This window comes from Macrotis lagotis, chromosome 8 (assembly GCF_037893015.1).
Source record: "Macrotis lagotis isolate mMagLag1 chromosome 8, bilby.v1.9.chrom.fasta, whole genome shotgun sequence".
NCBI classification, from domain to species: Eukaryota; Metazoa; Chordata; class Mammalia; order Peramelemorphia; family Peramelidae; genus Macrotis; species Macrotis lagotis.
The window spans coordinates 46,940,583-46,958,263 of NC_133665.1; the positions used below are offsets into that span (position 1 = coordinate 46,940,583).

Sequence of the window (17,681 nt, forward strand, 5' to 3'; positions counted from 1 at the left end):
ACCACACTTCTTCCCAGTTTATACTGCCTTGAAATCACAGAAAATTTACAGACCCCTCAAGAACTAGCTTCAAGAACAACAGGCATGAAAAAGCCTAAAGCTTGGGACACTGTTTCCCTACCCCTAAGTGAACAGAGACCAATTTTAATGTAATGTTCAGAGTGAAGAAGAAATAAGCTGGAAAAATTAACAACCATCAAAAAAAGAACTTGATTATAAAAATGTACTTGGGTGTAGGGTAAGACAAAGATACAAACTCAGAAGAAGACAACAGAAAATAGGTACAATTGAAGTCTCAAAGAAAAATGATAATTGGATTGAAGCCCAACAAGAATTCCTGGAAGTTTTATGACTGGTAAAGGAAAAATTGAGAAAAGACATGAGAGTGGTACAAGAAAGTTATGAAAAGAGAATATTTTGATTAAAAAAAGGGGGCCAAAATGACTGAAGAAAGTGTAGGCACAAAAAGGCACAAAAATTCATTGAATAAAAGAACTTTTTAAAAGGCAGAACAGGCCAAATGGAAAAGGGGATACCGAAATTTATTAAAGAAAAGAACTTCTTAAAAAGTAGAACTTAACAAGTTGTGGCACATAATTGTAATTGAGTATATTGTGCTATAGGAAATAATAAGGGAAAAAATATAAGATCTAAATGAACTGATGCAAAGTAAAATGAGAAGAAGCAGATCATTGTGTGCAGTAAAAGCAATGTTACAATGATGACCAATGGCTGTTTTGTGATCCAAAATAATTCCAAGGGACTAATGATAAAAAATTACCTTACACCTCCAAAGAGAGAATTAATGAACTCTTGAGTGCAAATTGAAGTATAATTTTCATACTTTTTTTGCTTTTTTTCCAATATAGCTAACATAGAAATATGTTTTGCATGATTTCACATGTATATTTTTTATCATATGATTGCCCCCTCAGTGGGGGTGCATAAAAGGAAGGAGAGACTATGAAATTCACAATCTAAAAAGAAAGAAATAATAAAAATTAATCATTTTTTAAAGCAAAAAATAATAAAGTGTTTATACTCCTTAGAAAACTTTTTCAATCCAACCTACCCTCCATAATCAGTATTGACTTTTCTTCACATAGCACTCTCTTTGTTATTTTGTGTATGGTGTGTGCCCTATATTCCTACTAAAATTTAAGCTCCAAATTCCAGGGACAATGTCTTAGTTTAACTTTTGTTTCTTTCCTGCTACTTACTACTAGCCTAGACTTGCTCATAATACTAGCCTAGACTTTGCAGATTTTAAGGTTGTAATGAAATCTAAGTGCTGTGGAAATGGGGGTAGGATAGGTTTCATAAAGATTGAAGAGTCATGCAGTAACACATCTGATGTCCCAAATAAAGGTAGTGTTGATGGTTTTGTTTGATGGTTTTGTTTGATGGTTAATGTTTGATGGTTCATGTTTGATTCTGGGTGTCAATTTTTAAGAGTGACCCTAACATATTAGAGTGTATCTGAAGATTGGTTATCATGGTTAAAAAAGATTTAGAAATAGTTTCCTCTGAGGGACAATGAAAAGTACTAGCAATAGTTGGTTAGTCTATAGAGAAAAAGACTCATCAGGATGGGATGTTGTTGTTATTCAGTCATTCAGCCCTATCTGACTCCTTGTGATCCCATAGACCATAGCAATCCAGCCCTACATTCCACCTGAAGTCCGTCCAAGATCATATTGATTGCTTCCATGTCTCTGCTGTTCCCTTTTTGCCTTTGTTTCCCCCCCAAAACTAAGATCTTTTCCAGTGAGACCTGTCTTTTCATTATATTGCCAAAGTATTTAAACTTCAACTTCAGTTAAGGATGGATAAAGGAGAAAATACTACTTCCTTATAATAATTAAAAATCTGTTACGTTAAGAGGAAAGAGATTTCTGAGTAACTCCAGAAAGAACTAGAACCAATAAGTGGAAGTTAAGGGAAGGCCCTTTTTAATGTAATATAAAGATGAATTTCCTAAACTCTATTGCTGCCTAAAAATGCATTGCCCTGGGGAATAGTGAATTCCCCAACCTAGAGCTGTTCAAGTGAAAGCTGAATAAACAACCATCACATAGAGTATTCTTGACTTGAGAAATAGAATGAGAGGTGAGCTTTAAGATGCCCTTCAGCTCTGGAATTTTGTAATTCTAAGTCTGGCTCACATATGGATGCTGGGAGTCAATATAAGTAATAGGCTAGAAACCAAACTGTCAGCAACCTAGCAAGCACATTGCTTAAGGGAAAGTCAATGCAGGTGTTCAGAGGTCTGGACCAGGAAGGAGAAGAGTGAAGATGCACCAGAGACCAGATGGAAAGCACCAGCTGTGCTGAAGCACAGGAGGAGTCTCATTTAGAACCTTGCACTCCTCAACCAGAAGCCTTTATGAGGCTTTCTGTCCCTTCTGAATCAGTGAATTAGTAAACCCTTATTAAAAGCCTACTACATGTTAGACATTGAATATACCAAAAAAAAAGTAACAATCTCTCTCCTTAAGGAATTTATACTTTATTGTTGTAAGCAATAGGTAAACATATTTAAATCTGTACTAAGTAAATACAAATTCATGAGATGAGGAGGAAACACAAGACAAGACTATCTGAGTAGAAGTCAGTATTGAGGTCAGAATAGCTCTGTCCTCACAGGATACATGGCCACAATTAGTAGTGGAAATTGTATTTGCACTGTCCATCTCACAATATTGTTGTTAGTAATACTTTTTCAACTACATGGTAATATAGAAAAATGAGTTATTTACTAGAAGAGAAGCATAACATATGGATGAAATCAGGAAGACTTTTGAAGTCAAGAAGATCTGAATTCAGTTCTACCTTGACACATTATAACTTGCTGTGTGATCCTAGGCAAGTCACTTAACCTAACTCTTCCAGGTGACTTCCTAATGTAGCCACTGGCTACTTGGGTTTGGTTCGGTCTATGAGGAATCTTTATTCAGACTCGGGAAAGAAGCAAGGGTGGAAATAAAAAAAAAATTTATGAAAAAGTTTACAAGACATAGGAAGGGCTGGGGAGGGAGGGAGGGAGGGAGGGGGGAGAGAGAGAGAGAAAGAGAGAGAGAGAGAGAGATAAAAGAACAGTCAAGCAGTGTTGGCTGGGCCATTGTCAGAGAAGACAGGCCCTGAACCAGGGTCCAACCCAAGTTTTTATGTCTTACCTCTCATCCAGACAGCAAAAGGTGAACTCTCTTCCCCTATACTGGACCTGGAATCAGGTAGAGGGTAAAACCTAAGGAAAAGAATACAAATTTTACACTGAACAATGAATCAATAGTAATGGGGCTTTCCACCCAATTTGAGCAGCCTTTTAAGATTACAGTTGTTTCTGTTACAATCATAATTCTCTACTTCAAGTGAATTTACATTGAATTTACATCTCAAGAGTCAATTTACATCTCCACTCAAATATTTTCTGTTACATTCACAATTCTCTTCATCATTCCCTTGCATCACTAAGATTTGAAGTTCTAAATGACTTATTGATAGGCTTTCATGGAGAAAGTTTCTAAACCTGTGAAATCACAGGTCTAGATCAAGAAAAACAGTACTGGTTATTACTATTATTGTGGGTATTTCTCCACTATTTATAGTTGTTATTTATTGTATGTGGATGTGTTAATCTGTATTTTTGAATTTTGTTTGGATCCTTTCTAAATGTTCTGTCTGTTTTCCTCTTTAGAGAGCCAAGATTGGCCAGGGAACCAAGGTTACTGAAGAAAAGACAGCCAATGCAGTATCTAAAATTGACAACAATGGAAACCGAGATCGGATGAAGTTGACTGACTTTAACTTCCTCATGGTGCTGGGGAAAGGCAGCTTTGGCAAGGTATACTATGACTTGGCAATAATTGTTTCACAAGACAAAGAGCATTCCTAGGATTTGAGAATTTTCAATTTGGTACAATTAAAATTGTATTCTGTCTTAATTAAGCAACAACTTGGTCTAGAGTATCAAAATAGTGGATTAAAAATAAAACAACCTAAATTTTATACCATTTGTTTAGGTTGTTTCCATTGCACTGCCTTTTTTGAAGCTAATGTGAGATGCAAGAAGTTTTATTATTCACTTTATCATTTGGACACATTTATTGATATTCAGCCAAACAGATCCTATGCTAGTTATTGCGTTGTGATCTAGGGGCAGTCATCCCAGTCTTCAAGAGACTTCTTGCCTAAAAGAATATGATGCAGAGGAAAATCCCTTGAGCCATCATTGCCTTTGGTAGATTGATATTGTTGAATGGACTATAGACTGTGTGTTATGAGAGTGAGATTATATTCCTCTGGTGTGTGACCCTCTTTCCCTGGTGGGATCCTTTTCTCCTCTCTCATCCTTATTTATAAAATCTATATATCTATAAGTCTCTCAAATCTTTATCTCTATCTATAAAATCTCAATGTGATACAAAGGAGTGAGGACCATTTCTGGAGTCAGAGAATTTGGGTTCAAAATCCATTTTAGTTACTCACAACCTATTTGACATTGACTAAGTTAACCTCTGTAATCCTCATTTTTCTCATCTCTAAAATGAAAGCATTTCATTAGATGATCTCTGAGGTCTCTTCTATGTCTAGATCTGTGACTTTGTGATTCCTTTCAATACAAGGATTCTGTATATTGTTTTAGAGTCTCTCAAGTTCTGATTCTATTTTCTATGTTCTCAGGTTCTTTCCATCTTTGACACTGTACTGTGTTCAGATATCTCTTTCCTCTCTGACACTCCATTCTGTGTTCCAAGGTCCCTTCCATCTATATGACATGCTGTACTCAGTTCTAGAATTCTTCTTAGATATTTATGTATCCATGACTCTCAACCTATGCCATTTTACATGGAAACATGCAGACCCCAGTTGTCAGAATTGGATCTGAAAAATACATAACCAGAGCTTTCATTGATGATACTCTAATTAAATCACCTATTTTTGGAGGAGCTGCCATTCAGTGACAACACAGGTGTGACTTGTGCTTCCAAAAAGAAAGCAATCAGGAAACTGCCATCTGTAACTCATTGAAAGGGCCATCTGCTAGTTTTAGGGCCATGTCAGAGGTGGACTGGAAAAAAGGATGCCTCCTATTATACTTTATGGTCACAAAGATGGGCCATTACAAAATGATCTGCTGTAAAGGTTACCGTCATCATAAATAGTGATTAAGTGCTTTTATTGTTCTCTCTCTTAAATTCATGTATTAAAATTTAGGATGCCCAAATGTAAATCTTTTTTTGTTCTATTTGATTTAAAGATTTCTCCAAGAATGAAGCTTCTCATTGACACATTAGAAAAGAGCATCCTGGGGTGGCTAGGTGGCGCAGTGGATAAAGCACTGGCCCTGGAGTCAGGAGTACCTGGGTTCAAATCCGGTCTCGGACAATTAATAATTACCTAGCTGTGTGGTCTTGGGCAAGCCACTTAACCCCTTTTGCTTTGCAAAATCCTAAGGAAAAAAAAGAAAAGAGCATCCTAAAAGACAGGAAAGAGACAATTTTAGTTTGAAACTTGGAGCATTGGATCATGAAAGGAATCTTAAAACACAGAATATCAGAGCTGTAAGTTAGGATTCAACAAAGTATGCTAGAACTGGAAGGGATCCTGGTATATAGAATGTTCCTCATGCAGATACGAAAATCGAAAATCAGGGAGTTTGTGACTTGCTCATAGTTACATAGCTAGTAAATATTAGAGTGAAGAAGTCAACCCAAGCTTTCTATTGCTATACTAGTCATTGTAGGGAGTTAAAAAAAAACAAAAACCTGAGGACCAGAGAAGGTCATTGATTTGTTCAATGTCACACAGTTGTTTAGTAAAACAATGTAGAATAATTAGCCCCATAATTAGCTTGGTTCCCATAAGAACTTAACAAATGTTTATAGATTATTGACTGAGTATAATCCATTTCTTTTGATTTCTTACATCACTTACTCACCCACAGACTCTTATCCACAGACTTAATGTCCCTGGCCCCAGGACAAACCTCATTAATGTATTCATCTGTCTTAACTTTGTTATAGGAGTTTGATCTAGAGTTAAAAAAAAGTGTGACTAAAGCCTTGAGATGGGTCTTCCCTGTTTCCATGGTTCTGTCCCTCTCTTTCAATGCCTCTTTTTAAGGACTGATCCTTCTGCCCAATGACAGGATAGACAGCAAGGTAGTGCAATGAATTAGAGCACCAGCACTGACCTCAGGAGGACCTGAGTTCAATAAGTAACCTTAGTTACTTATTTGCTGTGAGGTCCTGGACAAGTCACTTAACCTTGATTGCCCCCCCCCCCACCCCCCGCCCCAACCTCAGAAGCTTCTCTATTGAATGAGTAGGAGATGAGGAGAAGTCTTCTGAAAAGTTCTTTCCTGGTCAACTCTTCTTTGTACTTAACACTCTCTGGAAGCACTGTTAATCAGATTTGTTTACCTCCTCATAAAAATCATGTTAATGTGATGGAAATATGTTTAACAGAGTTATACATATGTAACTTATTTCAGAGTACTTGCTGTCAAGGGAAGTAGGGAGGGAAAAGGATGTAGAAAAATATGGAACTCAAAATCTTACCAAAAAAATGAATTCTGAGGACTATCTTTACATGTAGTTGGGAAAAATAAATTAATTAACCAATCAAATAAAACAAACAAAAGAAAATCATGTTGATGTACATAAAAAGTATCATAGCTAATGATACCTTAAAAAATAAGATGGTGGAGCTGGAAGCAACCTGACAATATAGAACACAGAATGTCATATTTGGAAGGGACTTTAGACATACACAGTATGTATGACAGAGCTGAAAGGGACCTTGGAACACAGAATGAAGAATGTGGTTTCAAACAGAGTTGGACCCAGTGGGGTGCCATAGTAGATAGAGCCCTGAGTCTGGAGTCAGGAAGATCTAAGTCCAAATCTGGTCTCAGCTACTAATTGTGTGACACTAACTGCCCTCATCTATAAAATGAAGATTATTATATATGATACTTGTGAGGATAAATATGATAGTATTTGCAATTTTAAAGTACTAGTATAAATGCTATAGATTATTTTCTGACTTTTACTCTTTCTACTGTCAATTCATTTAAAAATTTATTCACCATTTAGTGTATATATGTATATATATGTGTATATGTATATATATATATATATATATATATATATATATATATATATATATATATATGAGATACTCAAGAATAGTAGAATACTTAAGTTTCTACCCCAATGGGATTGCAGTGTAGTAAAAGAGAGGTAAGTCCATGAAACTTTCAAATTAAAATATATAAGTATATGAGGAATCATAATGAACTCATAAGAAGGAACTCAAAGGGAAGTGAATGAGCATTTATATAGTGCCCACTATATTCAGGGCAGTGTGCTAGGCACCTTTTATTTTGGGAGTCAGTCGACATAAAGGATTTAACCAGGGTCACAAACTTAGTAAGTAAGTTTCTGGGTCAGATTTAAACTCAGGTCCTTCTTACTCCAGGGCCAGTACTCTGTCCACTTTATCACCTAGATGCCCCTAAATAACTTTTAAAAACAAATATATCATTTGCTTGCTCCTCACAATAACTATGAGAGGTGAGTGCTGTTATTATCTTGTGTCATAATTAAAGAAGCTGAGACTGACAAAAAATTAAATGACTGCCTAGGGTTATACAAGTTAGTTAAGTTGTCTACAGTCAAATTTGAACTAAGAGTTTCCTGTTTTGAGACCCAGCCCTCAATGTGCTATGGAATCACCTAAATTTTGCAGAGGGTAAGATTGCTTCTTTCCATGGAATGCGGTGAAGAGAAGGAAAGAATTTATCAGTTGGTGACAAGTGAGAACTTACAAGACATTTCTTCCATATTTTATGGATGATGAGACAGGCTCAGAGAGTATGCTTTGATAGAAGTGTTTTTCTGTTCTCCACCCCCTCCCCCATTCTCTCTTCATTTTTCCTCACATATTCCAAAGAGGAAAGGCAATTTTCTGATATCCCCTTCCAATTCATAACATAAATTGCCTATGAGAGCCCTCTGCTTATGTTTGTCTTCCATTGACCACTCGCTTTCTTTGCAATCCCAAGAAAAGAGAATTTTTAATTCAGTTATTTTGCAAACATTTCTTATATGTTTACTGTATGTTAGGCACCATGCTGAGCCCTTAAAAATACAAATAAAACTTTTAAAACAGCACCTGTCCTCCAGTTGTTTACATTATAAGGAGGCAGACAACATGCAAACAATGTGGTCTTACAGCAGGGACAGAGAACATCTGGCCTGCCAGCCTTATAAGGCTTGTAGAATCATTTGGTCTGTTGCTACCAAGGTAACCATAGATGGGGACTCAAAATTTAATAAATCTAGGAACTTTTTTGGGTGATTTAATTAAATGTTTGATCAAATATAGCAGGCTACTTTTTTAAATTTAAGTTTTGACAGAAAAAAAGGTTGTCCATCCCTGTCTTAGAGAGAAGAAACTAATATTGTTATAAATAAATGAAAGAAAAATCTGCTAGAGTGAGAGAAAATTGTAGATTTTATTCACGAATCCTGCAAGATACGGTACCCCACCTGGCATGAGGATTGAGGTAGTATTTGAACATCAAGTAATTTATAGTCTTCAGAAACTATTTCCCCTCCCTCTTGGATTTTCATAGGATTTCAGAGTTTGAGTTACAATCTGCCCAGCTCATGATATGTCCCTAATTTGATCCCCCCCATTATATGATGCATGAGATACTGATGAACTCAAATCATCACAGGGGGTGTGTGGGATAATATTCAAATACCTAATTGTGCAAACTCAGTTGCATTAGGTCAAGATCTCTAGGTCACTCTTGACAGGTTGAGAACTGGGTTCTTCTAATCTTTGTTTTGTCATCTCTGGAATGGGATTAGGAAAACTCTCCCAGTTTTGTGATTGACTGGGGCCATTCCCCCTTTGTATTGGATTCCCTAGGGCCCCACCCACCCACCCTATGAAGACTAAAAATGCCCTACATTCCTCACAGTATTAAGGTGGGGAAATAGGAAAAGGTTTCTGGAAGAAGATTGAATTTTTGTTGAGATTTGAAGGAAATCAATCAGAAGCAGGGAGTTAGAAGTGAGGAAGGAAAAAATTCCAGATGGGGGGGGCAGCCAGGGCAAATTCATAGACTGTAAATGGACTATCTCCTTCAAGGAAAAGCAAGGAGACTGAGGTCACTGAATTGTAGGAAAGTAAAAAGGCTGGAAAGGTAGAAGAGTGTCAGTTTATGAAGGGATATTAAAAGCCAAACAGAGGATTTTTATATTTGATCCTGGAGATAAAAGGGAACCACTGTTTATTGAGTAAGGAGATTGACTCCATAGAACATCACTTAGTATATATGGTACATTTAGTCAGTGTTTTATGAACATGAATGATCTTACTACTTCACTTCCTTCTAGACTTCTTGACTTTTCTACCTTCTTCAACCTTCACTTCTGCAGACCAAATTGATCCCAGAATCTTGGTAGGTAGAAGGGAAGTAAAAGTTTTATATTGTGAGACACAAACACTGTGATTCCAGTGAAACACCTAGGCTTAGAGAGGGATCAGAGGTAGAATTTTAATAGATTTGAATTTTTTAAGTCACCTGTAATTAGAGGGGGTGCTAATGAGTGAGGTGGTGCCCTGTTGCAAGTTGGAGCTATTTGCAGTCCATTGGAGCCTGTCATTCCCTCCCCCAAATCTTTCCACATGGAAATAACTGGGAGCCCTTAGGGATGGTGAATTAATTAAATAACCATGATTTCCTTCTATACTGACAAGTGGAAATAAAGGCTTTAAATTGCCTTTCTGATTAAGCACCTCAATTACAGCTATGGAAGAAAGGACTGAGAGAAGGAGAACTGATAAACCTTTTGGAAAGTTAAAGCAAGCTTTTGAAAAAGGGACAGACTTGCATTGAATGGATCTAAATAAGACTAAATCAGGAACTATTTCTTTTCAAAGACTAGACCCCAGGGCTGCTGTTTTTCACCAGGATCTTTTTCCTGCCATAAGGCAGAAGGTGGACATCTATTGCAGGAGGTTGGGAAGGAATGCCCTTGTACTCAAGAGAGTACTGTCCAAGAGGACAGTTAAACAAACCTCCTAAAGCTCAGATTTCCCATGTTTAAAGTGTCTTCCATCTCTAAAGTTTCACAATTGTATGTCTCAGAACATGCTCCAAGGAAGAGGAGATATGTCACAAACAGAATTTGAATTGATTTTCTTGAGTCTTCTATTTCAAACTATGGAAAAATGTTAGAAATGAACAATTTTGATCATGTATTAAGACTCAATGGGACACCAAAACCTTTCTAGGCTTCTTATTCCATTTGATTAAAGAATAATGACAAAAATAATGATGCTTGAGTTAAAATTCTATCTTGATCTTGTCTTCCTGACCACACCCACTTCTGGTCAATAGTTTTATAAGGAACATTAATATAAAGTTATAATAGTAAAGATTGCAAAGGATCACATACAAACTGTCCTAAGGATCAAATGGGTATATGCTACATATTATTATTACATAGTAACCAGAAATCACATCCTAGAGCTATATGCTGAATCAGGGAAGTCATCAAAACTTTTTCATCCTACAATATGTAAATCTCAGACAAATTCCAAATATTTACTGTAAGACCAATAGATCATCAAATAATGCTGACAACTTTCAGTTAATGTGGACATGTTAACTTCAAAGTTTTACCAACAACTTTGAGATGATTTAGATATATTACTGCATTAACCCCAAGTTGCCATAGATAAGTTAGTCTGTTCCCCTCAAAAAGACCCTATAAAGAAGCTCAAACTCCTCCCTAAAACCCTCTTCCATTTCCAAAGTCTGCATAGTGCTCCCAACTCTAATCCATGGTCAGGGAGTGTTTATTTGTTCATGTCCCCTCCCCAGTGCTGCCCACCTTCCTTTACTACCCCATTCCTGATTTTCTCCTGAACTCTCCTCTCCCCACTTATCTTAGTATTTTCTGTGACTCTTTGCCCTATACCCAGGATTAAAAAAGTATGATTGCAATCTTCTCTGCCATCTTCATGGTCTTTCCCAGTGAGTACTTAAAGAATTGGGCATGCCTGCCACATTTCATAATAAATTCAAAAGTTAATGATCAATTCAATGATGATAGTTGATATTTATTTTAGAACTTGAAGGTTTGCAAAGTATTTTTACATAAACTATCTCACTTGATCCTCTCAGTGAACCATGGGGAGCCCCTAGTGGGGCTCCCTTATGAGCTCCCCTAGTGGGCAACCCCAAGTCACAGAGAATGGGAAGATAGTAGAACAATTTCCATGAATGGGGATCTCTGTCATTCTAGGGGTGAGATGATGATGATGAGGATAGACTGCAAATATAATTACTCATATTTGACAGATGAGAAAACTGGAAGTCACAGTTTAAGTGAATTTGTCAAGGTCATACATTGAATTAGTTATTAGTAGAGTTCATTTGTCTTTGTCTTATCCATGGAGTTCAGACAAGTTCATCTGTGAAAATTTGTTTTGCTACTTTCTCATCCCTCTAGGGCTTGGGGGCCACAATCATACCCCTGACCAACCAAGGTGTTGGTAGTTCATGAACTTGATCGGGAAAATTGCATCTTCATTTTCATTAATCTCTAGCTAAATTTATCATCTCCTTCAGTTATTTAAAAATCTTATTTTGAGAAAGGTATATTGGCTTCAACAGGTTGTCAAAGGGGTCAATGCTACAAAAAAGGTCAAGCCTCTCTGTGCAATATGTGATGGGGACTAGATGTTCCCTCCAGTGCCAGGAATATTCTTTCCCTAGTCCAACTTCTAAAGAGTTCTATCTAGACTTGTAGACAAAACTTCACCTTGAATACAGAATTCCCATGACTTGTTGCTAGGACTCTTGCTAGGACCCGCTACTTGTAATAGTCACATGATCATATGTATGAGTATATTCTCCTATTCTGTACTGACCAGTTTGAAATGAGATATGAAATCTTTTCCCTATCTCAACTGTAGTTCTTCACTGTCTTTATAGAGAAATCGCTTGGGTTAGAGATATAGCCTGGGGTTTGACAAGTATGGCGTGTTGGCATCACTTCATCATGTCCAATCAATCTCTTGGAATTCTTCTCCTTAAGGGGAGAGAGCAAGTTAAATAACCAACCTGAAAGCAGCCCAGCATTATTTCCTAGAGCTTCTTCCTTAGGAACTGCTTTTTGTTTTCAGATTCAATATGGAAAAAATTCCAATTGAGGGAAAATATTTAAATATGGTTTCTCCTTATTGTTACCTAAATGTTATAACTTTCACTATGATGTTGATGATGATAGTAATCACTTTGATGCTACAAATGATCATGATTTAATTGACTTCACAGATCATAGTCCCCCAAAGACAGTTCCTCATGAGTTTCCTGGTGTTTCTCTTCCCTATCCCCCATCATCAACTGCTAATGAATCTTCTGATGATAATAATAATAGCCAACATTTGTAAAGCACTTTCAGTCTTATAACCATCCTCTGATTATTAAGATGTTCACCAATATTATTTACTTTAAATGTCTGGGACAGAGTTCAAGTGAGGAAAATATTCTTCATAAATGATGAATCATAGAATCTTAAAGCTGTAAGAAATTACGAAATTACTGAGGGTATTTAGTTCAAGCTAGTATTATCCATTCTTCCTCTAGCACCATGGTAAATTGCCCTTTCTGAAATCTGATTAAATTTCTTTTGCCTAACCAGGATATCCTCTACTATGTAAGCATTGAGCTTTTTGTTTGAGGATCTCCAATGAAGGAAAGCTTTCTTCCTTCTGAAAGGGTTTGTTACACATTTAAGTAGCACTAATGGTTAGGGAGTTTTTCCTTATATTAAGTCTAAATTTACCTCTTTTCACTTTCTTCTATTGTACTTAGTTCTTTCCTCTGGGACCAAATAGAACAAATTTCATCTCTGTTTTGTATAACCGTCTTTCAGATATTTGAATACAGTTATTATATTCCTTTTAAGTATTTTCTTATCCAAATTGAAACTTGAAATTGAAAAGGGCAAGATATCAAGTTCCTTTATCAGCCTTGTTACCTTCCTCTGCATGCACTTCAACTCAGTGTTATTTTTCCTAAAGTATGAAGACTGGAGTTATACCTGGGTTAAAATTCTGCCTCTGACCCTTAATACTTGTGTGACCGTACTTAGGTAAATCACATGGTCTCCTGGTCTCAGTTTCTTCATCTGTAAAATGAGAGAGTTGAACTAAATACTTTCTGATATCCCTTTTGAGTTCTAGAACTGTGACTCTATGAAAGGAATCTTCCAGATATGTTTTAGAAGAGCTCATTTCTAGCTGTTTTGGCTCTTGGTGTAACTAACATTTTATTATTTTCTCTTGTCTGCAATCTTAAAATATTACTTTGCTTCATCCTTCAAATGAGACCACTGTGGTTAATGCCTAGAGGAGCTGGGTTGCTTGGGTCTTCTTTTACTGAGACTTTGTGTCTAATCGTCCCCCTGGGCAATGGTCTACTCTGACCCTAGAAATATCTTTCTTCCTAAGCTCACAGTTTATTTCTCCCTTTGGCTCTGAGAACCCTAATCAAATCACCACTTATTGCCTCTTAACAGGGTGTATTCATGGCACTCTGTTCCATTCAAAACAACTTTCTGCCCTGGTCCCCCTTCCCTATATATACTGTGTCCTCCATTAGAATGCAAGCTCTTTCTTGGCAGAACTGGCCTATCTTTGTATTTTTAACCCCAGTACTGGGATTGACACACAATCAGCATTTAATACATCCTTTCATTCATTCATACACTTGAGCTTTAGCTCACAAAACCCACTAGATCTTCAGACAAACTAATTTATAACTTTGCCTCCCACATCTTATACTTGTGAAGTTAAATTTTTCCACTCAAGTATAAGGCTTTCTATTTATCCATATTAAATTTCATATTTATTAGACTTTAACCCAATGTTCAAGCCTGCTGATATCTTTTTGGATGTCGATTCTTTCTGATAGTATACTTGCTTTCTCTCTCTAATTATTTTATCTTAATACCAATTATTCTTCATTCAAATAATTGATTAAGAATATTAAATACCTTAGGGACAAAGAATGATCATAAGGGCACTCTATTTTTTTTCAGTTCACCCCAAACCATTGATCACTACACTGTGTGAGGTCCTTTAACTAGTTTTTGATCCACTTATGTGTCCTCTTATCTACCACACATATCTCTGCCTTACAAGAATAGCACAAGAGTTTTGTCAAATACTTCCCTAAAAATATCTAATTATAACTATATTTATACTACTCCCCTGAACTACCCATCTAATGATCCTTTTCAAATACAAACTGGTTAGTTTGGCACGACCTGTTATTGAAAAGCTAAACCAAGTCTATGTGAACATTGCTCCTCTTTCTGTTTATTTCCTAACAATCACTTTAATATTAAACTTCTGAGTTTTAATTAGGACTTTGCTAAGCTCACTAGCCTATAGTTTGCTGTTTCATTTATAAAATGGAATAGTATTTATCCTTCTTTAAATTCTAAGGCAATCCTCTGTAAATTCCCAAAGTCCTCCTCTGGTCAGTGAGGTTACAGTGAGAAACCAAGGCTGAAGCTAACCTCCCCCTTTCCAAGTTATTCTCTCTGAGGAATTTGGATGGAATTGACTCTCCTTTATATAGACAAAACTTTAGATTTCACATCATTGTGAAATAGAGTGTGAAAGTGTGTGTTATTAATTTCTATCTATCTGTCTATATTTACATTTATACAAAGATGCTTAAATAGGCATAGATAAATATTAATATGTATTTATATAGTAGTATCTATAGATAATAATGTCCATTTATATATCTATTATATATGTATACATTATATATAACTAACTAAACAGCTAGAGGACCTATAGGATGTTGTTCCTAAGAAAGTTTGAATACTATTTACTACTCATAAAATAGCACATTAGTTCATCTATGACTTTTAAAGAAATCAACTGATCAAATGCTTTCTGCATTGAGTCTAAAGCCTGTGATTGATTGACCAATACAATAGGCCTTGTTCACACTTTGTTCATGCTTCTGATTGATTTTTCTGACTTCAGAAAGCATCATTTACCTTAATTGGGGTGAAGCAATTAACTGTATGACTCACTTGGCCCCTGCTTCCACTTTAACATTCCTTGCTAGGCTTTGTTCATTTTTTACTTTTTCAATGCTTCTGACACTATTGTTACAGTACTCCATCATGTCTATTACCTTCTTGGTTTCAATTTTTAGACATGTTTTTGAAAAATCCAAGTTATTTGGTAATTCCCTTGTGTTATCTACATCTGTCTTTATAGAGAACTTACTCTTATATTCTGGTTTCTCCTTTCTTCCTCATCAGACTTATCTCTCTTGGTGGCTTCAGAATTTCATTTTTGAGAACTACCCCTCCTGGATTGACTTCTCCTATAGAATTTTAATATGGGATGTTTCCAATACTTTCTGTGAACCAATAATGACCTTTCTCACTTTCATCACAAGTGCTTGGACAGAAAGGTCATCCTTCCCCATGCCATCATTTCTACTTTAACAATCAGATTATTTTAACTGGTGAGAATTGGGTCCAAATAGCAGTTTTCTTGATTCTTTCTCCTATAATACTTTTTTATTGCAAATTTTAAAACCAACCACAAAAAATAAACATACAAAACAAGATGTACATTCTAACTCCAGACTATTATTCTTTCATAAGGCACAGCCAAATAAATGAAGAAACAAGAAAAAAAAACAAAGAAAAAACTTTTGGTACTGTGTCTCTTCCAGACTTGTTGGTATTTCCCTTACTTTTCACTCTGTGTATTTATTTTCCTCTCTTTTTTGGATTGTATAGAGGTAGTGACTCTTCAGTTATAGAACTTTGCTGTATATTATGTAATACTTCCCATATTTCTTTTTATGCTTCCTTTTATCATTATTATTATTACATTACCATAATAATCCATTATATTAATATATCAGCATCTATTTAGCCATTTGCTAATTAATGAATACACAAGTTGTTTTCATTTTTTTACTCTTGCAAATAAAAGTGAATATTTTTGTATAGATAGCTCCTTTCTCCTCTTTGCGTTTAAAAGCCTCATCAGACTTTTAACTCCCCTGCATATTGCTGATTGTTCTCCAAAATATTTGTACCAACTTACTATCCTAAACAGCTAGGACAGTTGTTTCCCTCATCTGTTTAAAGTTGGATATTAAGGTGAATCAGGGAATTATTAGTTATTCTGCTGTCCCATAACATTTTCAGTAATCCCATTCCATGTTTGGTAAAATTAAAAAAAGAAACATTCTTTCTAGCACTAGCATTGTGCAATTCACTTTAAGAACACAAAGAAGGGCAAACACAAGAAGCTTACTTTTTTAATGGGGGAGGAAAATGCAAACAATTATGTAAATATAAGATGTTTATAGATTAAATTGTAGGTGTTCTTGGAGAAAGACACTAGCGAAAAGGGATCTTAACTCTTTTATAGAAATTGAAATTTGAGTTGAGACTTGAACTAATCCATGGAAGTCAGTAGATAAGGAAGTGGAAATGAGAACATTGTAGGAATGAGAGATAGCAAGTGAAAAGTCAAGAAGTCAGATTTGAGGAATAGCAAGGAAAACAATGTTACTTGACCTTAGAATCTGTGGAGGGTAATATTTGGAAAGAAGATCAGAAAGGTAGGAGATCAGGCTTTAAAAGTGAAATAAAATTTTACATTTTTTCCTGGAGGTAGTAGGAAACCACTTGAGATTATTGAGTAGATGTTTCATATGATCAAATATGGACTTTTAGGAAGATTACACAAAAGCTGAGCAGAGCATAGGATGGACATGTACAAAGACATATGTTAAGGAGACCAAGTAAAAGGGCATTGCAGTGGTCCAGGTGGGAAATGATGAAAGCCTCCACCTGAGTTATGTCAGAGGAAATAAGGATGAATGAATAAGAATTGGCAACAGATGGTATAGGGCAGGGTGGAGTTTGAAAAAGGAGGAATAGAGAAATGAAGATGATGTAAAAACAAAGTAAAGCAATAAAATTCAAAATGAGACTAGAAACTAGTCTTTTACTACAATACTCAATGATCTTTCTACTATCCCACTGCACCTTAGTTTGGTGAGCAATAGCTGACATCTATTAAGATGAATTATTTCCAGCTGCCTTTTGGTGTCTTTCAGAAGCTGGACATTTGTATTATTTAGCTTAGCTTCTCAGAAGTTAAATATGTTAGGGGTGACTAGGTGGCGCAGTGGATAGAGCACCGGCTTTGGAGTCAGGAGGACCTGGGTTCAAATCCAGCCTCAGACACTTAATAATTTTCTAGCCATGTGGCCTTGGGCAAGCCACTTAACCCCAATGACTTGAAAAAAAAATCTAAAAAGAAAAAAGAAGTTAAACATGTTGTTTGCTAATAACAATTCTCAAAATTACAATTTCTATATGTTCTTTTTGCTTTTTCTAAGGCAATGGGGTTAAGTAGCTTGACCAAGGTCACATGGCTAGGTAATTATTAAGTGTCTGAGGTCGGCTTTGAACCCAGGTCCTCCTGACTCCAGGGCCAGTGCTCTATCCACTGTGCCACCTAGCTGCCCCAGTTTCTAGATTTTCAAAAAGTTCTTTCATAGCCTAAAAATTTCCAGAATTCCTATA

The 17,681-nt window shown here is 36.0% G+C and overlaps 1 protein-coding gene across 2 annotated transcripts in view; it reads left to right on the top strand.

Moving 5' to 3' along the window:
- The window catches only part of PRKCB (protein kinase C beta), a 704,261-nt gene that overhangs the window by 477,793 nt on the left and 208,787 nt on the right, over positions 1-17,681 (top strand). For both annotated transcript variants that reach the window (XM_074196811.1, XM_074196810.1), the window contains exon 9: positions 3,698-3,844. In XM_074196811.1, coding sequence (XP_074052912.1) covers positions 3,698-3,844 — 147 coding nt within the window. The remainder of the gene's footprint in view (positions 1-3,697; positions 3,845-17,681) is intronic.